At 44.3% G+C, this 25,076-nt stretch overlaps 2 protein-coding genes across 2 annotated transcripts; one reads left to right on the top strand and one right to left on the bottom strand.

Moving 5' to 3' along the window:
- Nucleotides 1–409: 409 nt before the first annotated feature.
- LOC111847025 (cytosolic carboxypeptidase 2-like) lies at nt 410–24,316 on the bottom strand. The gene is made up of 18 exons (XM_023817849.2): nt 24,262–24,316; nt 23,524–23,644; nt 21,455–21,637; nt 20,881–20,988; nt 20,206–20,353; nt 17,117–17,890; nt 14,284–14,443; nt 13,721–13,847; nt 13,524–13,624; nt 12,925–13,001; nt 12,242–12,296; nt 11,420–11,518; nt 11,264–11,320; nt 10,860–10,952; nt 7,670–7,787; nt 7,275–7,442; nt 6,962–7,011; nt 410–2,387 (listed from the first exon to the last, which is right to left on the bottom strand). The coding sequence occupies exons 1-18, from the start codon at nt 24,286–24,288 to the stop codon at nt 2,256–2,258; spliced, it is 2,598 nt and encodes an 865-aa protein (XP_023673617.2). The 5' UTR covers nt 24,289–24,316; the 3' UTR covers nt 410–2,255.
- Nucleotides 479–1,294, top strand: LOC140578644 (uncharacterized). Its single transcript, XM_072700317.1, is given in 4 exon segments — nt 479–490; nt 715–808; nt 811–1,122; nt 1,125–1,294. Coding segments are annotated over 4 exon segments (588 nt in total).
- Nucleotides 24,317–25,076: the final 760 nt, after the last annotated feature.

Below are 25,076 nucleotides of genomic sequence, written 5' to 3'. Positions count from 1 at the left end.
CACTTTGAGTTTCTTTCTTTTTTTGCCCCCCCGCCGATCCTCTCTTTTCAGCCCACCCATCCATACGTAGGTCTCCATTCACATCATTCACCATTTCCTGTTCCAGTTAAATGTGTCCATTTTTCAGTCTGCATCCATGCATCATACACAGCTACTTATCCAATCAGACACCACAGTAATCAGCTGCATCAACGAGCAACAGCAAATGAGGTCATACCCTGAATGGGGTAGTGCACCTACTCACATACTAAAGATGATTAACAGTCAGTAATTCACCTGAACCATATTACACTGGGTGGGTCATTATGTAGTAACCTCCCCCCTCACAGCTCCACCCCATTTCCTGGCACCAACCAGGGTATCTCCAAGGCAAGAGTGCAGGTGAAAAAAAAACAACTGTATTGACTCATTTAAATCAATACTCTTTATATCTACAGTCTAAATGAACTTGATGCAGTAGCAACTGAAAGTCAAAGGCATGGGGGGCAAAGTGAGGCATGAAGTCATCAGCGAGCTGATAAGCGCTGTTAGCAGAGCCACTCGTCCATGGAGCGCAGAAATGAGCACAGCCTGCAGGGCTGGCCTGAGCGGTCAATGAGGGGGTGTGACATCTGCTATCGGAGACGTGACGTGGCTGCTGGGTGAAACAGACTGAGGGTACGGCAGACACGAGCAAACGCTGCCTGAGTGAAAGACAAACAGGTCTGACTGAAGCACATCAATAACAGCTATGGGATCATTTTTGCCTCCACATGCAGTGTGATCCTGGGCAGTGGCTTCTGTGCTAACATGCTGCTCTTCTCTCTGTTCACCTGGAACTGATCTTGCTCAGCATGATGGTGGTGGACTCCCTCGGACTGCTCCTGGTGCCCTTCACCCCCCACTCAGCTGTCAGCTTCTACTGGGCACTGGGGAACACTTTCTGCAAGATCTACCGGTTCTTCCTGGTCTTTGCCCTGGTAGAGGGTGTCTGCTCCCTGTGTGCCATTATCCATGGTCTGGGTCATTATTGTCACCAATCCCTTCTCCACCCCCCTTTGGACCTGGTCATCCTCATGCTGGTCCTTGTGTGGACCATCAGCTTCTTCATCAGCCTGCCGTTACGTATCTTTGCCAGACAAGTTTGCTGGTGGACATCAGCTTCAGCCTGCCCACTATCCAGCACCTCTACCAGGTAATCCTGAGCAGGTTTGTGCTCTACTAATTCATCCAAGTGCTCATAATTACCTTGGGCTACAATCAACTGATGCTCTTCCTTCACCAGAATCCCGATTATGTTCATCAGTATGGCTAAGAGCTTCTGGAAGGGATCCCATAACCTAGAAATCTTACTGGGAGTCAGAGCTATATGGATTCCCATTGGCAACCCTCATCCAGGGAATGGGCGGTTTTTATTTTGGAAACTTTGTATGGTGTGAGCTGGAGAAGTTAGGTACAGTAATAGATTACAAAAGTATGGTTACAAAAGTATATATAGACAATTAAAAATATATGAATCATTTCCTTGCCTGTGATCATAGTTTTTACTATTTTTTAATGATCTTAGACATAAAATCCATTTTCAGCTGAAAGTTTCAGAAAGGACTGGCTTTTGTGAGCCACTTTGCATCTCTCCTCTGAAATGCAGCCATTTTTTGAGGCATTAATTGCCATTTAAAGTGATTTCTAAACTAAAGCTCCTCAATTCTCGCACCAAATAAATTGCATCCATCCACTGAAGGCTGTCGGCACATAGTTAACCCGGGATGCCGGGGAGAGATTCCAGCAACTCACCCCCGGAAAGCAGTGATTGGAAACAGTCGCCGTCCGCGTTAATACAGCATGTGCGGCATCCGTGCGACCCTCCGGTTTTTCCCGAGCCACACGCTGAGTCTGTACCAAACAAAACAGTGCTTTCTGATAGACTTCTCAGGAGGTTAATATAACCGTCACTCGGACTGCCGGGGAGTCTCGGCCCAAGGGCCCATCGCCACGCTTCTGCTGACTCACAGTTTCTGAGCTCTTTAGCAGAGCTTGGCCGGGAAAAGAAGAGTGAGCGAGATGCTGGAGACAGTGTCCTCCGCTGGGTGGCCGGCTCCCCGACCTGTGGCGCAGGGTGGATAAGGGACGGTACCAGCGAGTGTGAGGAGAGATTTACGGCCTTGCCGCCGACAGCTTCGCATTCAGCACAGCTCCTTAGCATCATTTAGTCGAGCGATTATCTACAGCACATCCACATTTTCAGGAAGCGAAACTGTCTCATGGAAATTCATACATTATTTAACGTGTGAAGGGTTTGCTTTTGGCCTGTTTGCCGTCTTCAGGATGTTGGAATGGAAGGCCTTCTCTCCGTTCCTGAGTCTGAGTTTCCTGTTATTTTCCATTTCTTCTTTCTGGCATATTCTATGCTGAGAGAAACAGAATGACAGAATAAGTGAGAGTATCAAAGCAAAAGGGTAAATAAGTCTTTCATATGGCTTCAGAACTACACAAGAATGAGATCTCTGTGTGATGAAGGTAGCCTTCCTGTCTTACATAAAACATGAGAAACACAGTAAACCCTGCCTGTGACACACGTGAAGTGGCTGGGGTCTCCTTTAGTTCAGTGAAAGGAGGAACTGCTTATGTTCTGCATAAAGACCAACGGAGGAGTGACTGTTATGGCGTCCACCTGATTTACATGCACCCAGAACTCAGCCTGGACGAACAAGGCAACTGAATCAGAGCAGAGTCCCGTGATCTCAGATTTCTGCCGAAAACTTCAACTCCACTTCATTCTTAGAGGCCGGATTTACATTTTGTTACCAAGAAGACATTTTCATCCATTTGAAATGACAACCTTCGGGTAACAAGTTCATGTATTAAGTACCACAGTACCTGTTGACCTGAAACAAAACACAATCATTCAACATTCCCAAATAGATACTGACAAAGTAAGTGTTTCATTTGGCTTGCTGTTGTTTTGGTTTGACTTGGCAGTGACTATTGACAGGTTTAATTAGTTGCTTGAAAACAGTACAAGAAGAAAATTGGTGTAGTAAGAAATCAAAGTTTGTATTTTGGATACTGTTCCAGCACTGGAATGCGAACACTGGTAGCTTACATGAAACTAAAATGCTAAACTTGTCAGATCATTTTGAACTTTAATTGTGAAAAGGCATCGTATAAACCCCATCAATCAACTTACAGATCACTATCTTGGTATATTATGAAAGGGTAATACTAACAGATGAGAATAATTTTTGTTAGAGCATGCCGTGTCTTGTTACACCTCTCAACATTCAACTGTAAAAATATACTTAAAATATGACATATTCAGAAAATCTCGTGACCCTGTCCAGTATAAGAGGTCAGATGTATGGATAATATGAAAGAGTGGACTGACTTCTTCAGGTATGAAATCACGGAGGCAGAAGGTGTTCCTGATCAAAGCACATCATAATTCAGGCACACATTCCTCATTCCCGGTGCAGTGGAGTTGATACGCAGTTGCGTGATGGAATAACCCACAGTAATATATCACTATATTGTTCATCTCAGGACTTTTCCCCAATTACTGTGGATTTAGCTTGAAAAAAATGAGAAGAGTTTTCCAGGCATGGAAACTCATTTGCTTCAGTAGTTTTCACTGTACGAGCAGTGCTGGGGCTTCTTCTCCGATCTGCTTAAGCCTCATTTAAGTCACCTCAAGATGATCTTCGGGGCTATATATGAAGAATCAGATCCAAACAAAATGCAAAGTAGACATACAAACATTTTGGATATTTTTTACAGCATAGTTTCTTGCCTGTGTAAAAACAGCTTATTGGGTACCAATAAATGGCAATGATGTCATTGCCGGACAGGAGGGGAAGGTGGCTTCAGATGGACCCCAGTGGTGCAGATAGTGAACAAAGCATCCGAATCGTGGGCAAAACTCAGCAGAAATGGCACCATCAAACTTCAGGACCACAGTGGACAGCTTGGAGGTTATGCCTGGTTATATGCATGCATTAAAATGGAGCAACAACCAAAAATTCACCTTTCCACAATGCTGATGCCTTTTATGACCAATGTAGGATAAGGTCGTTTCAAAAGTGAAAGCCTTCGGTGGTTCGGTCCTCAAGAAAAACAAGCAACATTTAGCTCTTTAATCACTTTCTTGCAAGACGTCAGTTATAACACAAAGTAGCTGGGTGACCTAGGTTTGCCCTGAAAAATAAAAGTTTTGATTCAGATCATTCAGTCGTTTAGATATAAAAGTAAGAGGCAGTATGATCTCAAATGGAAAGAAAAGGACATTGTTGAGTAATAACTTTACATACTGAATAGAACAGCCAGAAAGTATCAGTTTCAGCCCAAATAAACGTGGAGCTGTAACTGCACCAGAGGTGGAGATTTCAGGTCCAGAGTACAAATCCAGACCAAGATTTTGTTTCAACCAACCAGTTGAGTATAAAGAGTCACAGTCACAGAGTACTGAATTGGTTGGTTGAAACAAAACCTTGGTTTGGATTTGTACTCTCTGGACCTGAAATCTCCACCTTTGAACTTTACACTGCAGGAAATAGCTGTCCAGGTCTCAAATGAAGGGAAAATGGCGTGGCAGACGTGTGAGGATCCATCCAATCAGGCTGCACAGGGCCAACGTTTTGGAGGGAACCGTCATTTGCGTGCATCGTTCTCAAGGTTGATGCAGTAACAGGTCTTCAATCATTCCCACTGTCATGTAATTTCTCAGCGAAGCACAAGAAGAGATGAAAAGTGAGAGGCTGAAATGTGTATGACATCGACAGTGTCAGAAATAAGTATGTTTCGGTGGAAATGTAGCCAGGCTGTCCCTCTCATCTCTTAGGCCCCAGAAAGCTCTCAGCTCTGCGATATGCAAGAAGGAAATGAGGTACGACTCGCAGAACTGCTCTGATGTGATCTGCAGGCAGGCCGGCGCCGCGTGGGACTTGGGCACCCTGCCTGTGAGCAGAAAGGACGATTCACTGTGCGGCTGTTTGGAATTAGCCCTCGGATGCAGTGCTACCGCTGCGGTTCTGCTGTCACCGTCACCTCACACGTCCTCGTCTTTCAGCCAGTGAGGTTCCCGCTCCTCCAACGCTATAGATTTCCTGCTCACGGATTACTCTCTCTCATCTGTTCCTTGTTTCTCTTCATTTCACCAAATGAAAATTGACAGCCATCCCATCCACGGTGTACCCCAGCCTAGTGCCCATTAATGCCTATGATACAAGTTAGAAGATGGATGGATGGGGAAATTGACAGTGTTAGAAAAACAGTGTTCAAAAAGTCCTGTAGATTAATCACTAATTACATAACATAAAAATGGGAGCTGTTTCACTGCATTGTACTGCATCATGGGACTGCCTCTGTAAAATAACAGTGTCAGTCTCTCTAGGTTCCTTTATGGCTTCTCTGTCTGTATGAAGACCATTTACGCATCTTAAAGCCACACAATGACTCAGCCAGGTGTGCTAATGTACTGTAGCTTGATCTGCTGCATGTTTGCATAACCATTGACAATGAACCAGGGCTACCAACTGTCACTCATCTGACATGACACGCTTTCAGTGTCTCATGCTCACACAAGAAATCTTATGGCAAAGTTATATTGTTCCATTATAAATATAAATTTAGCTATATAAAAGTGTTGGGGTAGTTTGCAAACATTACAGACTATTTACAAGGTAATAAATCTATAGCGTATATGTACGTTATACATGTATAAGATTTGCATGCGTGTGCAGACTTGTCTCAAATTGAAAATCTCACTCCAGCCAGCTGATCAAAGTTGGCAACCTAGAATGAACATTATCTAATCCTCACCCCAATTGCAGTATAAAAGAAAAATTCCATCCATTTTCAGAAACTGCTTGCCCTATGCAGGGTCATGGAGCCTTTGAGGCTGGAAACAACCCAGAAAGGGGCACTAACCCCATGCAAGCCTACAGGAAATTTGATAACAGCAATTAATCTCAGCATGTTTTTTTGGATTGTGGGTGGAAACTGGAGAACCCAGAGGAAACCCCACAAGAACATGCAAACTCCACACACATGGAACCCTGACAAAGACTTGAACCTAAGTCCACAAGGTGGGAAGCGACAGTGCTAACCACTGCACCACCCTGACATGTTGAAATGACTCATCCAATACCTTTCATAGCCCCTTATATGGTACAGGGTGACAGTGAGCCTAGAGCAGGGTTCTTCAACTCTGGACCTCGATTCCAAATCCAGACCGTGTTTTCAGTTCCCCCAGGTAGTTGTTTAATAATTGCTGATTCTGATTGGTCAGAGGCTTCACACCTGACTGACAGGTAAAGGAAGGCTGGAAAACCAGCAGTGCTCGGACCTCGAGGATCGTGAGTTGAATAACCCTGGCCTAGAGCCTATCCCAGAATGGAAGGGGAATGAGGCCTGGATGGGATGTAATGTAAAAAATTATGCAATACCCAATTCCCTCAATTTGGAAAAAATAACAGCCTTCTTATGCTTGTTATATCAACCTTGACCACAGGTAAACACTTCCTGTATTAATCGATCACTATCTCCCAGAGACATGGAGGGATTCTGGCCCACTTCCCCACACGTTTTCCTTTAGGTCAGATTCGCGGTTTACCTGCCCTGGCCTGTCGCAACATGACCTTCTTCTGCCTTAATGCTCCATCCTTCATCTCAAGTGATTTTTATGAGGGTCGAATCATAAGTGGTGACCTGCAGACCCCTGGAAGTCATTCTACACTTTCACGAACAACCTTGACTCTGACTCGTATGTAACTCTACTTTAAATGTGGCTTTGTAGCATTTTCCCCACTGATAGGCATCGGCGCTTTCTGTTGACCTTGGCCTCGTGTGCGCCTAGACCCCGCGCACTTTACAAGCTCGTACTTGGCAGGGTCTTGCAGCTTCCCCCTTTTTTAACCTCTTCATGTCAGCTGACTTAACCAGGGCAGCGATGACTTTTTCCAAACCTGCAGATTGCATGTTTGATTACCTCCAAACCAATAAAGGAGGCTGCAGACTTTGACATGCTTTTTTTCCCCTCTGCGAATAAAAAAAATGGGTCTGATTTAATTGAAGGTGAAAATGTGCAAAAATGAGGAAAATATGAAAATCAGATGGAAAGCAATGACTTTTCAGGGTACTGTGCCCTGTTGTTTCCATGGTGATAGGAAAAAAAACATAAAATTATGTGCAACAGAAAGCAGGATTAGCTTGTGCAAAAACAGTTTGACACCCCCGCCCCCCCCCACCACGGACTTAGTTTAATTAAGCATGAAGACTGACGCACTTGTGTACATACTTACCCTCCGGAGGTGGCAGAGTGTCAATGCTGTTGTCTCCCATGCTGACGTTAGGGGGTCCCGGCAGGGTGCGGGGGCTTGACAAGCTGTCACTGGGGAGTCGCGGCAGCAAGGGAGGGATGACCGGCCGAGTCAAGGGCCAAAGGCGGGATAACGGATCCCACCGGAAAGCTGTCAGACACGACAGAGAAGGGTCCCATGCTGCAGCCTGAACTCAGTTGCACTAGTCACCAGCTGCAGCAATGCGTCAATTTTCAATGCATTCTTGCAATATTTACAGAGAAATACCTGACAGTTTACATCAATACAGTAAGCATCTCACAGACACTTCAGAATATGTCATAGTGTCAGCAAACAAACAGACATAATGAGGCATGTGCAAAGGGAAATAAACGCACTGGTGCCGATGTGAGCTGGGAGCGAGGAGCCTCTACCGCTGACACCGGTCTCTAGCTGCCTCCGAGCTGTCACATCCTGCCCCACCAGCAGGTGGCACAAGAGCTCTGGCTGGAAACCCTCAGGAACATGGATATATTTCAGAAATAATTGCATTAATGGAGCCATAAATGTTTCTGTCTACAGCCCAGGGGGAAGAAAAAAATTAAAAGAGATGGGAGCTGGAACGGACGCAAGTGAAAAGTGTTCTAGCAGAAAAAGCTAAGCTCGAGGGTTAATTGTGATGCTTGAATGTAGGAGCCCAGCCACCAGCCTGCAGGAAAAGCAATCGTGCGTAAGTGTAGGAAACGTCTGTGCAAATCATCTCGCAGAAATTACCCCGTATTATTGGTTAAGGGGCGATCCTGCTAATAGCTTCAACGCTTCGTCTGCTCCTCCACGCGGCGATCTCTAAAACACACCGCAAGGCTGCAATAGGACGGCAGAGGGGAACCCGCCCCAAAGAAAAAAATGGGGCCGTGTCAGCGGATCGCCGCTGAGAGTGGTCGTGTGGATGGGGATGAAAAGGCTCCGAATTAAAATAAACACAAACGTGTTAAACAGACGGGCTGAGAAAAGCAGCCTGGCTTAGCGGCCCGGTATGCCGTCGTCCAACTTCAACTCTTTTAAATCAAGGGAATTGAGTGTAATTTTCATAGAGTGGTTTACAGAAGTGTAAACAGAAGACAGGTCCAACTCCGAATGTCTTTGGCTCCGCAGACCTGCCAGAGAGCAGAGATTTTACTGATTAAGGATCAACAAAATGCCTCCGTCTCCCACACAGTGTTTTACAGTTTTGAAGCATTTCAGCTCTTTTTATAAACTTACTTTGGAAGCAGCTATTAAAATGGGTAGGTAATGGACATCACGTAAATTTAATAAGCCTTATATAAACACCTCAGGATGTTTACTTCTGCTGCCAGCAATTCAGAGGGACTCAACTGGGGCGAATGCTCGTCACGACTGTAGATGTGAGCAAGCAGGTGGAACAGAGCATCGGCCCGACTTGGGATAGCTGCGAGCTTCGGGTCAGCTCCTGCCTGCTGTGGGGTGAGAGGCCCAGACTTTTATTTTGAAGTGCATTTCCATGAAGAAGGGGCGATCGATAAACGTCTTAAGCCGTAAGAAGCATCAACGAACAGAAGCGTAGTTAGAGTTTAACATCCGTCAGCTGAACTATAGATGCTCAGGTGGTTTTACAGTAATGCTTGTCTGACAAATGCTCACTGGATTTTATTTATGATTTTCAGATATTGCCCCACGAAAGATGCAAGAATGAGGAATTAAGTGCCCACATCACTGTGGATAAATGCAGTCTCTTCAGAGAGTGCCCCCTATCATCCCATATGAAAATAAAATTTTCATACAACACACATATCATTATGCCTGAACGTAGTGTCTTCAGATAGCACCGCCTTATATAAAATCACCTGATACAAAAGCAGTGTATTCACTGTTGAAATTTTTATTTTGAAAGTAACATACCTATTAATTTGAGTGTCCAATATTTTTGTATTGTGTAAGAGCTGCCTAGTACAGAACACATCATATAGGTTCTCAGGTACATTGGGCTTATCCGCACCATGCATACAGAATGGATAGATGTTCTGTATTTGGTTGCTGATCAACTTCATTACCCATGAAATGGCTGAAACACAACAAATCCAAAGGCAGAGAGTCCAGCTTCTTTCACAGATGTGCTGAAAACCAGATATTTCTCAAAAAAATTAGGAACAAATGGAGTAAGCCAGGGTTTTCAAGCAGAGATCGTGATTCATTTGGGGGATGGGGGGGGCAGCATGTTCTCCTACGTATATTTTTCTGGCCAGCAGCAGAGGGCTCATGTGTCATGTGGTTCGATAGCTGGACGGGGTAACGGGCTGCTTTCAGATGGAAGGATTCTGGCGCAATTGAGGCGGCTTTGTCAAGCTTAAACTTAATGTTCATCAAAATGTCTCAGGGCACCAAGGCCTCAGCAATACAGCTGCAGGCAGGAGGAAGGTGGTTTTCACAGGAGTCAATGTGAAGGGCACGTATATATATATATATATATATATATATATATATATATGTAGCTTCCATTTAATAACATTGTCAAATGCATCCAGTCTAGTTTTTGTTGTGATTTCATTTTCTTTTTTTTTTTGTGAACAAATTTTAAATTATGGTAAAGTAATCCGAAACGAAACAAATACTTGCACCTGCTAGCTAATAAGCTGAGTTTGAGTAGATTAGGAAGGAACAAATGGCTGGCTGTGTATGGAAGGAGCGGGGGCTGGGCAGAGAGCTGGAGAGTCTGAGAGACATGAAGGAGGTCAGAGGCAGCACAGGAAGGGAAAATACAAAGATGACAGCAATGAATGTGTGTGTCTCAAAACAGGCATGACAGCAATAAACATGGTGCCTTAAGGAAAAGTCTACAGACATGTTATTTCACTTGTACATTAACGGTCAAGCTTCTAGAAGAATTTCACATTAAAACTGCATACCACAGACTGGCTTGTAAGCAAAAGACACAGTTCCAGGAGGTCTCACTCACACTCACACACACACACACACACACACAACTGCTTTGATTAAAAACCCAATAAGTTACAGGGTGCATTACCCAACTAAATCCCACTAGATGGCGACAACCAGTCAGTTTTGAATGTAAGACTACCATAAATTGGGAAACAATATGAAAAACTACACAGTACATTCCATACTTAGTAGAGGTGCATAGTTCAGGTTTAGAAAGTACAAATCCAAACCAAGACTAACCAGTATAAAGAGTCACATTCACAGAGTACTCAACTGGTTGGTTGGAGCAAAAGTGAGACACATACATTATGTGACAACCTGAAGAGGTAATAAGTTCCTAAGTTACTTAAAGTTTTCTGCATTGTTTGCTGGAGTTTTATGAAGTTCTATGATATTGCTGTATCCATCCATTCATCCATCCATCCATTCACCCATCTTCTAACTTATTTTCCATGGGATGGCCCTCAGCCAATACTGAGAATCATAGAGCAGAAGGCTGAGTCATAAGGGTACAGCTGGGACAGATGGAAGCTAATAATGTATTGTGAACAATGAGAAGCTTAGTGCAACCTCAGAAAAGCCAGAACCAGCACTCAGTATGGATGGGGACAGCAGTCGCTCTGATTGTACCTGTCCAGGTGAAGTTCCTAGGCTTGATGGGAAGGGCTGCCGCAGGCTTGCCTTGGACATATCCCTCGTAAGCATGGTTGGAGGTACCCTCACCTACAGGATTGGGGGGGTGGGGGGTCCAGTTACTTTCCTAGGCAACAATTCTATTCATGAAACAGGTCAGTGAACTGCGAGGATCAGGTCGCTTACACCCTTTTGTGATAGCCCACACAGTATAGGTGTAGGATACCAGGGCCCTCCTTAATAAATGATATGCTGTATGTCCAGCACAGACACTGCTATTTTAATCAATCTTGTCTGTAAATGTATTCTTCTCAGTTTTCATCTGTGTACGCATTTCCATATTAAATAGCGGTCAGCAATATGGGCAATCAGAACAGTGTAGAGTGTAAAACAAGACTCACAGGCTTCAATCCATATCTGCTGTTCTCTGTACTATCTTTGGTGAGGTCCTCCTGAAACTAGCAAAGACAGACTAGTAAGTGGACCACACTGCCCCTTCTGGACAAAGGAGGGAATGCACTCCTGGTTTTGGCATAGGAACCCAGGAGCTCATTTACCTTCTTCTCCTTTGGCTGTGGGATCTTCTCCCTCACCCTTGCGAGGTGGGACTTGTTCCTCTCCTTCTTGGACCTGAGTGTCTTTGTACCCCAAGACATCTTACACCACAGGGTGAAGAACATAACTGACCATCAAATAAATTGAACATTGTCAAATATAAGCATGATGGTCCCTGCCCAGGTGGGTGTGCTGTGTCTTTGCAGCTCTGGGGGCTTCCCAGGATTGGGCCCCGGTCTGTGTGTGCAGGGTTTGTGTGTTCTCACTGTGCTCATCTGGGATTCTTCCCACGGTCTAGAGAAATCCAGTTTGCGTGACTCAATGACTTATAAACCGCCCTCAAAGTATGAAGATGCCTTGGTTTGGGTGCTGTGTGATATATCACACCCTGATCCTTGCACACCAGAAGATATCAGACAAGACCTTGAGCACTGAGTAGTACACACACAACATGGTGGACAAACGAGTCACTGCTACCACATGTTCACCTTCCAGATATCCTTACCAAGCCTTTCAGATGTCAGCCATCTAATAATCCTTATTGTGCCTCCAAGAATATTAGATCTTCCTACTCATCAGCACAACAAAGCCAGGTGAATTTTCAGTGGAAGACTCAGTTCAGTTATGAAGATATTTTATCCACCATTGTGCAAGTACATACACATTCTTTAGTTTTCGCATGTTCCATCTTACTCTCCTATGAGACATACACAGGTATGGCATGAAAGATTGGGGTCATGGGACACATTTACCCATTTTGGAGGTTATCGTGACAGCACACTGTATGGCCAGCTATTCAGCAGACGGACGCGGAAGAATCCTACCTTGTTATTCAAGGCTAGGGTTCCATCAGACTCCGAGCTGCTTGAGTCGCTGGTGCTGGAACAAAAACAAACATGTGACTGGACCCAGAAGGGATACATCACTGTCCATCTCACTGTGAGATACACACCTCCTCTGTGATAGTCACATACTGTGAACAGCTCAAAGGTACAGTTACCACAAGTATCCTGTATCAGGGCAATACATTTAGTGTATAGACACATGACTTTTTTTGAACAGAAAGTATAATTAAATTCAAGGTAACCTGAATCTGCAGAGCACAGATTTACATTCCAGCTATCACAGGAGGTTACATTTCTATTATACATGTAACATAGGTATTTTGATTATTAACCTTGTATTTACAAACCACTTCTGAAAGTACATTTATGAAGACCGTTACTTTGAATTATTTTGGCCAAGTAATTTGCAAGATTTTTTTCAATTGCAATGTATCAAAGTAATACTTCATTCCTGAGCATGAACTGCTGCTCATTCAGAATCATGCCTCTGAATAGAAAGGAATTTTTTTTTTAAAAGTTCAGTACAATCTGTATGAATTACACAGCTGCCATAATGCATGCCGCGCATGCATGCTACACTGAATGCCAGAATGCGACAGGAAAGCCAAATCAGAGCCCCCTGTGGATTCAGATGCAGTCTGTCCTCTCCACCTGGGGCCTACCTGAGAGAGGCATCTGCCAGGCCAGGGCCGCCCTCTACTCTGATCAGGTCCTGGAGCTCCCTCAAACACATGATATACTGGAGAAGCACAAAGAGCAGAGACTCAAGTTGCCAACATGACAAGCTCAGCTGACCTGGGGCTCCACCAGCTGCTACCATACAGGGACTGCTGCTATGGTCATTGGTACTTTTTTACATCATCATGAGAAGATTTCTTCGTGGTCTTTTTTATATGAAGTTTCAATCCCTTATCTAAATTCCCATTACACTGCATCTCTGAGGCCTTGGTGCCCTGAGACATTTAGATGAACATGAAGTTTATGCTTGACAAAGCCACCTCAGTTGCATCTTCCATTTGAAAGCAGAGCTTTACCTCGTCCAGCTCATTCCTATTTAAACATAAAGTGAGCAAACATCATGGATGAGCAAGAGACAAGCAAGAAGGAGACGGAGCGGTGACTGTAAAATGGCTGATGGATAATCAGGGAAGATGGGACTACACTCTCAGGTTTCCGTTTTTAAGACTTCAAGGAGAGCTGGTCCAAGCAGGAAATCGGAGATTCTCTCGGTGCAGAGATCATGGCTGGGAGACACACACACCTTGGTCCGGTCTGGATCACAGTAGTCCAGCAGCGTGCGGCAGAAACAGACTCCTAGCATCTCCAGGTCACGCGTGTTGAAGTGGGTTCCCTTCCTCCAACCTTTGGTGCACCCCGGAATGATAAGCACAGCTCAGGACAGGATGTGACTCTTCGTCGGCTGGCTGGTTTGGGCCCGTCATGGCTGGCGATGGTTACCGATGCTGGAGCCACAGAGCGAGGTCTCCAAGGTGAGGCTATTGAGGACCCCCATCCTCCACAGGGTCACACGGCCTGTCCCCTCCTTACTGCGCTGAACCTCAAACTTACAGCTCTGGAAGGAGAACTTAGAGACACACAAGTGGCTGAGGGTGATGCGGTGACTCGCTGTGGCACAGACAGAGGTAACACACAAACAGGTAATACACATAGGTACTCCAGACACAGGTAACATACATACAGGAAACACACAAACATGAAACACAAACACAAGTACTCCAAACACAGGTAACACACACAGAGGAAACACACAAACATGAAACACACACAGGTACCCCAAACACAGGTAACACACTAACAGGCAACACTGGCATTGGTAACACAGACACAAGTAACACAGACCCTAGTAACAGACAACTCGTTCAGCCAACTGCGAATTTTAAGGACCAATACATGTCAGGTAAATGAAAGGTTTCAACCAATCATGTAGTTTCTTGGGTTCAAGAATGGCAGTCCATTGTTAAAGGGACATGACTTAGCTCAACAGCAAGGGGGTGTCCTACCATATCCTGGCAGTTCTTGCTGAGCATAAGGGGGAAGACGCGTTCGTGCGGGTGCCTCCCAGCGGAGCGCGGGTCCTCGCAGCCGAAGGTGAAGGCATTCTGCTGTTGGTTGTGACCATGAAAATCACAGTACAGCAGCACCGTCCTCTCACTCAGCAGCCTGCAGATGTGGGGAGGGGACACAAACACCCAGGGACAGGTAGGTTCTCACAGAAACATGCAGGGGCATGCAGAGACAGACAGGGACATGCAGAGACAGACAGGGACATAGAGACAGACAGGGACATGCAGAGACAGAAAAGGACATACAGAGACAGACAGGGACATGCAGAGACAGACAGGGACATACAGAGACAGACAAGGACATACAGAGACAGACAGGGACATGCAGAGACAGACAGGGACATGCAGGAACAAAAGAGACACACAAGGACATGTGAGATGAGGTTCCCCAGTGGTTTTCACACCCACGGTCAAACAGGGCTGCCAGGCTGCATGTGTCTCAACTAAAGAGTCATGCAGCATTTGGGAAGAAAATGAAGCAGAAGCCTACAGACCCACTGAACAAACCAGCTTCAGGACACAGGTTACTAAGCAGCAGGGGGCAGAGTGGTTAAAGCCCTAACCTCATGGTTAGCCTGTTGTTATGCTTTTGAACCGGGTGCTTTCCATAGCCGTAATCACAAACCCTATTTCCAAAAAAGTTGGGATATTTTCCAAGATGCAATAAGAACAAAGATCTGTGATGGTATGTTAATTCATGTGAACCTTTATTTAACTCACAAAAGTACAAAATAAAGATTTTCAACAGTTGTACTGGCCAACTTAATTGGATTTTGTAAATATACCCAAGTTAGAATTTGATGGCAGCAACACACTCAACAAAAGTTGGGACAGAGTTAAAATAAGATTTGAAAATGCACAGAATATTTCACTGATAGCGGTTTGGAAGACGCCACATTAAGCTAATTGCAGGTGAGATATCATGACTGGGTATAAATGGGGCCTCCATCAAAGGCCCAGTCTTTGCAAGCTAGAATGGGTCATGGCTCATCCCTTTGTGCTGAAAATCCATGAGTTAATCAGTTCAAAAGGAATATTCCTCAACACAACATAAACAGAGAATTTAGGTCTTGCAACATCTACAGAATATAATATTGTGAAAAGATTCAGAGAATGCAAACATCTCAGGGTGTAAAGGCCGTCATCTCAAATGGATCGAAAGACTGTGGATCCATGTGCTGTGTTCAGATGAGTCCACATTGCAGATTGTTTTTGGAGGGCATCACCATGTCAGCAATGAAACTGACCAGCGAAAGATGCAAAAGCCAGCGTCTGTGATGGTACGGGGGTGCGTCAGTGCCCATGGCATGGGTGAGTTGCATGTATGTGAAGGTACCACTGAGGCATACAGTACAGTATGCAAAAATCTTTAGCAGCCAAAGTAAATGTTTACAGCTATTTATCTGGATAGTAAGTGTATATGTGCTCAGAACACAAACACAATGTAGCATTAGAACATATGCAAAGTAATGGTAACAAAAAAACGAGTAAGAATATCTTCTGACCTCCAAAAAGCTACTAATATCTTGTTGGATAGTTAAATGAATGGCAATTCGGTTCCCAAACCTCTCCTCATAGGCATCTCAGCCTTTCATGTATTTGTCAAATTTCACCACCAGCTCACTTAATTAAACTAACTGAAAAAGTAAATTAAGTATTGATTGAATGTATAACATGTGCCAGTGTTCGTGTCAAGAGATACATGGGTGTACTGGATGATTGCTGCAAACACTGGGGTGACTTTAGGAGAGGTTTCGAACGACCAAGCTGAAACACTTGACAGACATAATATCTTATTTTTATATCAACAAGAAGATCATTTAAGCATCATTTTCTTAGATTGACTAAGACTTTTGCACAATACTGTATGTTGCCATCAAGGTAACCTCTTCCTGGGATGTCCATGCTTATTTCAGCAGGATAATGCCAAACCACACTCTGAATGGGCTACAACAGTGTGGCTTCGTAGACACAGAGTGTGTGTGTGCTTGACTGGCCTGCTGCCAGTCCAGATCTTTCTTCTATTGAAAATGTATGACACATCATGAATAGGATAATCATGCAACGGCGACCACGGATTGTCGAGCAGCAGAATTTTTAGATCATGCAAGAATGGGCAAAATTTCCAATTGCAAAATTACTACAATCAGTATCCTCAGCTCCAAAACGATTAAAACATGTTATTAAAAGGAAAGGTGATCTAACACAATGGTAAATATGCCTTTGTTTTTTGTTGAGTGTGTTGCACCATCGAATACGCATATTTACAAAATATTTTTAAGTTGGTCAGTGAAACTGTGAAAGGTTCACGTGAATTAATGAATCACACTTTTGTTTTTATTGCATTTTAGAAAACTTTTCTGGAAATAAGGTTTGTATAAGCACCATATATTTGTCCATATGATAAATATTTTGGATTTGAACATAATTTGCACTGAATGTAATGTTTGAAACTAATTAATAGGGTTCACGTCATTATTGAGCCACCCCTGTTGTTCAGTGTGTGTGTGTGTTTGTGTGTGGATTAGGTTTTTTTGACATTGTGGGGACCGTGTTTCAGGTTCCCTCAAAGATCTGTAAATGCAATCAAAAAAGTAAAAATGTCTTGTATTTTGTTTGGTTAGGGCTGGGTAGGTGTTAGGGTGCCATGACTGGAATCAGGATTTTTTTCCATAGAAATGAATGGACGGTCTCCATTTAGATACATACGCCAACGAGTGTGTGTGTGTGTGTGTGTGTGCGTGCGTGTGTGTGTATTAGGGGGCTTTACCGTCGGATCATGGCTCTCACGGCCCACACAGTGGGAAACAGCTCCCGGAGTCTGGACCTGTAGGTGCGGTTGAGGTCGCGACCCGACAGCGAGCAGCGGTGGTTTCCCACGATGACGCCGTCCGGGTTCAACATGGGCACCAGCTTGAAGAGGAAGGCGCTCCTGAGCAGGGCAGCGTCAGCCGAGCTGCCCAGTAGGTGATCCAGCACACCTTTCATGACCCAGGAGCTGCTGGTCTCCCCCGGGTGGACACGTGCTGTCAGTACCACCACCGGCCTCAGGGAGGCAGCGCCTGCCCCAGTGCTCACTGTCAGAATGGGTACTGGGTTTCCGGCCAGTGAGCGGCAGAGAGAGCGCACTCTGCAGAAGGGAGCAAGCCCCGAGTTGCCCTCAATGACGGACAGGTATGCCCGCAGGTCAGCGTACGTGTATGGGTAGCAATGAGCCAGGTAGCATGTATCCTGGTCATAGGGGAAGCACAGGGTCCAGGACAGTGAGAAGCAGGGCTGGTCCAGGTGGTACTGCCCATTGTGATAGTAGACCACGTCCTGACCTGTCCGGTGCCAGCCTATCCGCAAGGCTTGAGCCTTCTTCTCAGAGTAGAGGAGGGGTAGCTGGCCCTGTGTGTACAGGCTGGAAACCTTCAGGAGGTTGGTGATGGTAAAGCGGTAGGACACACCTGCCCGCGTATTCCTGACCCGGAAGTAGAACCATTGCATGTGTTTCTCGGTGTATAGGTCCGTCCGGAGGGTCAGCTCATAATCAAATTCACCTCTGTGGAAAGTAAGGCATTGATTCTATCTGTAGAAAATAATAAACAGCTCGTACAAATCAGAGGGTAGGACTGCCTCTACAGCTGGTTCAGAGTATGACAGGACTGACTCTACAGCTGAACGAAAGTATGACAGAACTGACTCTAAAGCCAGGTTACAGTGTGACAGGACTGACTCTACACCTGAACGAAAGTATGACAGAACTGACTCTAAAGCCAGGTTACAGTGTGACAGGACTGACTCTAAAGCCAGGTTACAGTGTGACAGAACTGACTCTACACCTGAATGAAAGTATGACAGAACTGACTCTAAAGCCAGGTTACAGTGTGACAGGACTGACTCTACAGCTGGGTCTGCACTAAGGTTGCCATAATTGTCCTGCAAAATTCCTGGACATCTAGACATTGACCAAAAATATTGCATGCAGCAACACCATTCCAAAGGTTTATTTAGGTCTGTTTGAAAGGAAAATTATAACCCTACATGGCAGTGTAATCTCCAGGATTTTTAATACATGGATTATTGATTATTTGCTCAATAATGTAATATCTTATTCTATTAGTCATGACCCCATACTGTCACATCAGCGAGGGTGGAGCGAGTCAAGCGCAACCAATCAGGAGGCAATTAACCTCCTGATATAAGGAGAGTCAGCGCTACAGGGCAGTGCGAAGTATTGCGCTCATGTTACGTAGCCTTACTAAGCAATTCTCTTGTCTCGTGTCTACCCGTTCTCCCGTACCTGATCTGTTTGCCTCCTGTCGATTCCTTACCTCTTCTCCTTCCTCCCACAGCCCAGATCCCGAACCTGACCCGCTTATCCCACCGAGCCCGGCTCCTCGTGTCTCCCCTCACCTTTGTGGTCCTGTCTTGTCTTTCTTCGTCGGACGGATTTCCCCGGCAACGACCTCCTCTTCTGACCCACGACTACGAGTACTTCTAGCCTCCCACCGGACATCCCAGCACCCTTGCCTGTCCAGGGGCTCGGTCCCTAGCCTCGCTCCCTGCCCAGGTCCACCTGGGGAAGAGTCAGTGGACTTCCCCTCCTGCTCTGTCCGCGGGTGTAGCTCTCTATCTTGGAACCTCCCATTAAACCTTGGTTCTCCCTGCATTCCTGGATCCTGGTCTCTGTTCCCTGGGCTACGTGACACATACCTCACACATTCAGTTTTTACATGGAATTATAGTTTTAAATGTATTGTAACAAGTAGTCTGCACTTGTATTCTTGAGCCACCCTAGTTACTACAAAAACAACAAAAATGTTAGTCTGCAATAATTCTTTGCCTAACCCAATTTCCAACAGTCACTGTTTTTACACCATGTAAATCTACTACCATTCTTCATTGTACGACGTAAAGCGTTTAATTTTTTTGGGCTGGATTTTTTATTTTGTAGCTGGTCTCTGTCCTCTGTTTCGCCACCCATCAGTTCTGTTTTCTAACCTAATAGAGCATGGCAACAATGTACAGAGCTACAATCGTCACAGACTATGTGGTGTGGGGGTAGAGCGTGCCTCATGAAATAGTCTGACTGGCAGAATTTTATGAGTGCATCATTGATTAAAAAAACAAAGTATAGTTTCTTTCTACTAATCAGCTATAGCTCTGACTGAATTTGAGGGCTATTAACACACATATACAATACAGTGCAAAAGTCTAAGGCAGTCACAGAAAATTATGTTGATATGGTCTTCATGTTGGTGTAAAACTATGACATTATGTCTCTCAAAGTGTGTCAGCTTAGCCATTTCAAACATCTCCTAAAATTACCTCAATATTTGCATCAACCGTTCAATACACCATGTTTTTTGACTCAACCACTACCCCACCTTAAACTAGTTCATTAATTCACTGAGCTGTTGGAGAAATGTAATGAACACATAGACTGGCTGAGGTGCCGCAAGGAGAGATTTGGGAACCAAATTGGAGTTTATCTAGCTATCCAACTTGATATTGGTAACTTTTTGGAGAACAGATGAAATTCTTGTTAATTTTTATTGTGTTCCTGTTAATTTGCACATCGTATAGTGTTAAATTGATTTTTTTTTCTGAGCAAATATACACGTAAGATAAATAGCCATAAACATTTTCTTTGACTGCATAAGACTTTCACACAGTGATATGCAAAAGGCTCAGATTCTGGGACATGAAATTAGTTTATTCCAGGACAGACAACCAAAATCTGGGGGGGGGGGGGGGTCCCAGAAAAGCCTGGACAGGTGGTAACCCTAGTAAGAGCACAGAGGGCTAAACCCAAGACTGTGTCACATCAATACAAGGTTAAAGGCACTTTCAGGTCAGAAGGAGACCACTTACATTTGCAGTGCCCGGAGCAGGTTTCCGCTTTCGAAGCGAGACTCAAAAATCAGTGTGGTGTCATCCGGGCTAGAGAGGGACTCCAAGGCATCTCTTGGGTATATACGCTGACCTCCCACACACGACCCAGAGAAAATGCTCTTTCTCCCTGCACAGAAGGACAGGAGCGGTCCCTTCACAGGATCTCTCTAAGGGCTGGGGTCTGTCACACGTACAGGACTTCACGCCATTTAACATTTAATTATGAAGTCTCATTGACAATAGTTCTGGCCATGTTTTTTATCCACAAATGCAAATTTGTAGAATATAATGCTGCCTGACTGCATTTACAAATTAACTGTAGTTATTGCTCAAGTGTATAAATGGTGAAGGAATGCAGAAGTGACTCTCTGTTGCTATTAATGTAATGTAACCTCTAAGTAATGTATATTTTCCTCCTGCTGTTTCCCTGTCATTGTTTCCCTATTTTCCTGTTTAATATAGTTGCAATGAATTTTCAACAAATTATAACTTGACTAAATATGCAATTAATCACTAATTTCTTGCGATTAATCAAATGTAATCTAGTAATCCCTAGTTTTAAATAAAAACCCCCGTCATAAAAGCACCGTTTGTCTGGAATACAAGCACTGGCAGCCTAAGTGGAGAGCAACAGGAGATCAAGGTGATCCTTACCTGCCTCTGCATTAAACACCAGTATCCCCTGACCTGCCTCTGTGACCTGTGGCCTCTGGGCTGTGCTAGTTTGGGCACACAGAGGCTCAGGGACAGGAGGCGCCCACTCTGAGGAGGACCAGATCACACGTGAAAGGAAGGGATTGAGACAAACAGCCACTTATTTCATAATCGACACTATTGGTACATCAGAAATGCAACTCACACAGACTAAAGGTGGGCACTGACTCTGGGCCAGGGAGGGCCCTTCAGAATGGACCGGACCACCCTTAAACTGGGAGAGGGATGTGTTAATGGGCCCATAAAACCCGACTGAAATCAAAACAGGAAAACAGGACCTTTGAATCATTGAACAATTAATGTGAAACATAGAAGAGCTGTCCACTGTCCCCACAAGGGACAAGTCAATCTCAACAAGGACTTAATGCATCATCAGAAAGCTTTAGTGAGCAGTCTAAGAGCAGTTTCAGAATGCCACGTTACTTTGGTATCTCCCGTACAGAGTCAATGGCCACCAAGATGACCCAGGTGAGCAGTTCAGAGAGGAGCCCTCCACATTCACGCACTCGCTCACCAATGTGCCTGATCTTCTCCCCAATGACCTCACACTCCTTTGGCCACCGCGAGAGCACCTGTGACGCGTGACCCGCCACCCCATAGAGGTGACGTGGCTCCCGGAGGCGAGGGACGGCCCGGCCGGACTGAAAACCGAACACCAGCTGGGTGCTTCTGGGTAGTGACCGCATGACAGAAAAACCTGTATGACGGGAAAAGTTGTATGTTACTGCAGAGGCTAAAAGCTGTCACTTATGTTTTTCACACATAAAATCTGTACCACATATTTATTTTAGTAAGAAAGAGCTCTTTTATTTAACTGTAAACATGCCTAGTCCACTAGAAGGCGTTGGGCGTGACCGCAAAATAAGTAAATATTTCAATTTTCAGTAAATAACACTGGAATACTACTGTGCCCAGAGCAGAGCCTCAGCCTCGGCCCGGGAGAGCATCTTTGGGCTCAACTGGAATGCAAAATTGAGGCAAGACTGCCCCCTTAGAGCTTATGGGTGCCTTATGGAAAAAATGGAGCCCAGTACCATCAGCCCAAAGAGAATAAATCTCACAAACAGCGTTTTAGCTGCCTACAGCAGAAATGAAGGCCAAAGGTCTGTCATTTTAGTTGAATTTAATTCATATGTAATTTTTATTTAATGTTTTCTTAACATGATTCCAATATCTATCCAAATTTGTAGTGATTTCATGAAATTTTATTATACACTTACTGGCCACTTTATTAGGTACACCTGTTCATTTGCTCGAAGAAGCAAATATCTAATCAGCCAATCATATGTCAGCAGCACAATGTAAAAAATCATGCATATACAGGTCAGGAGCTTCAGGAGTTAATGTTCACATCAAACACCTGAATGGGGAAGAAAGGTGATTTAAGTAACTTTGAATACAGTATGGCTGTTGGTGCCAGCCAAGCTGGTATGAGTATTTCAGAAACTGCTGATCTATTGGAATTTTTACAAACAACCATCTCTAGGGCTTACAAAGACTGGGCTGAAAAAGAAAAAACACCCAGGGAGCAGTAGTTCTCTGGGAGAAACTGCGTTGTTGATGGCAAAGGTCAGAGAACAATAGCCAGACTGATTCAAGCTGATAAAAAGGCAACAGTAACTCAAATAATCTCTCGTTACAACCGAAGAATGGCGATGAGCACCTCTGAACGCACAACACCGAACCTCAAAGCAGAGGGGATGGGCGAAAGCAGCAGAAGACCACACCAGGTGCCACTACTCTCAGTTAAGAGCAGGAAACTGAAGCTACGGCGGGCAAGGCCTGACCAAAATTGGACAATGGATTGGAAGATCTATTTGGAAAAGTGTTGCGTAGTCAAGTGAGAATTTCTGCTGCAACATTTACATGGTAGGGTAAGAATTTGGCATAAACAAAACAAAAGCATGGATCCATCTTGCCTTGTATCAACAATTCAGGCTGGCGGTGGTGGTATAATGGTGTGGGGGATGTTTTCGTGGCACACTTTGGGCCTCTTCGTACCAACTGAGCATCATTTCAATGCCACAGCCTACCAGAGTGTTGCTGCTGACCCTGTCCATCCCTTTATGACCACAGTGTACCCAGCTTCTAATGGCTACTTCCAGCAAGATAACACATCATGTCATAAAGTTCATATCATCTGGAACTGTTTCTTTTTTAACATGAGTACGAGTTCTCTGTACTCAAATGGCCTCCACAGTCACCAGATGTCAATCCAACAGAGCACCTATGGGGTAGCCGACAGATCTGCAGCAACTGCATGATGCTATCATGTCAACATGGACCAAAGTCTCTAAGGAATGTTTTCAACACTTTTTATTTATGGCACAAATAATTAAGGCAGTGCTGAAGGCATCTGCGGGTCCAACCCAGTACTAGCAAGGTGTACATTAGAAAGAGGCCAGAGAGTGTATGCCAGTCAGATTAACGTAGTCAGTTCAGTTTTAAATGCACATTTCGGAAACTTTTATCCCTGAAGGGACATCTGCAGTGAGTGACACTTGCTTCTGATACGAGCTGACAGTAACTCTCCTTCTGACAGCAACCTGGGCCCAGACCTTTTCCAACAAAAGCAGATCTTACCCCCTGCCCACTGAGGAAGCTCATCTGAGGATGAAGAGAGAGGGAATCCTTGGCTCCTTGCTTGCACGATATCCATCCCACACTGCTCATTCCTCATGGCTGCTGCACGGGATTGGTTGGTCTAAACCAATCACAGCAAGAATGACCAAGAATATGGTGCAGTGATCCATAAAAGCCCCACCCTTGTGAGGGTCAATGCTTTCATGTCCTCGTTTTACGTCCAGCTGACTGTTAAATATTCCACAAAACATCAATAACTGAAAATCTAAGAGCTGAAAGGGCCTGAGGTTGTGAAACTGAGCTATTTGTCTTGTTCAGTTACTGCACACAGTAGTCACAGATATTATAGAAAGCACCCTCTAACCTGCAAAGAAAACATTCTCTGTATGCAGGAACCACAGTAACGGATTCCAAAACCTGTATTCACACTGTCCTTGCTATCCTGGTGGTCGCAAAGTTTGTTCTGCTGCCATGATGACTACATGATGATATTATGCCAGTTTATGGCCCAGCACCTAAATCAGGCCAGCTCTGGATAACTACTACAAAACAGTTACCTGTTCAGAAACATAGCAAACAGGTACAGAGGCAGTCCAAGCACCACAGGCAGACTACACTCTCAGAAAAAATGGTAAAAATGTGTACCCTTAGCTGCAGGTAATTGTACCTTTTAAGGTACATAAATGGCCTCTGAGGAACATTTCTGAACCATTGATGGTACATTAATGCTGTTTGTACCTTTGGGAGGTCCCTCAGACTGTCCATTCAGAGATGCAGGTAGTTTATATAGTGGTGAAAGTAATATTTTATTTACATGTCCAGGGGTGAAAGTAGTTTTATTCTTGTTGGCACCACTACCACAACATTCATCACTTGATAGTCATACAACCTTGTAAAAAAACATTTAAATGTTTTAATACCTGTATGGAGTAGAAAGACATTAAAAACACTTGACACCATGTATACTGTATAGTAAAAGATTTGTCTGCAGCATGTCGATGGAATCTGGCGCTACTAGCAGTATAATGAAACGGATACTTTTCATTATATTATTGTTTCTGAACAAAATCTGAAATATAAGAATTTAAGTTTTTTGCAGATTCGGTTCATTGCATTTTTTGTTTAAAATCTGCCCTGAATTTTAACATGATTAATAGTGGAAAGCAAAAATCACAAAATCATTTAGTGTTCATGAAAATGCATTCAGATTTACCATATTGATGGTGCATTCAAATCATAATTCATGACAAACTGTCCCTTACATGAAAGTACATAAGCTGCTTTTATAAGTTAAAAAGTATCGGTATCGGTATTCACGATAATGGCTTTGTATTTAGTATCGGATTGATCAGAACCTGACTACTACTACCTCTACTACCATCGGCGCTGTAGTATACTTACAAAGACGACCTCAGTCCAGGTGTAAAATGTGTCCGACCCGGATCAGCACCAGAACTCCCTTTGTACCAACTTTAAATCCACTCAGCCGGCTGCCCCAGCCTGGCGGGACTCTCATACTTTAAATTCATGAATCATAACAGCTTATTGTAGAA

The sequence above is a fragment of the Paramormyrops kingsleyae genome, chromosome 1 (genome assembly GCF_048594095.1).
Source record: "Paramormyrops kingsleyae isolate MSU_618 chromosome 1, PKINGS_0.4, whole genome shotgun sequence".
Lineage (NCBI taxonomy): Eukaryota > Metazoa > Chordata > Actinopteri > Osteoglossiformes > Mormyridae > Paramormyrops > Paramormyrops kingsleyae.
The sequence above is the reverse complement of the archived record's forward strand: the minus strand, read 5'-3'. Positions and strand labels throughout refer to the sequence as shown.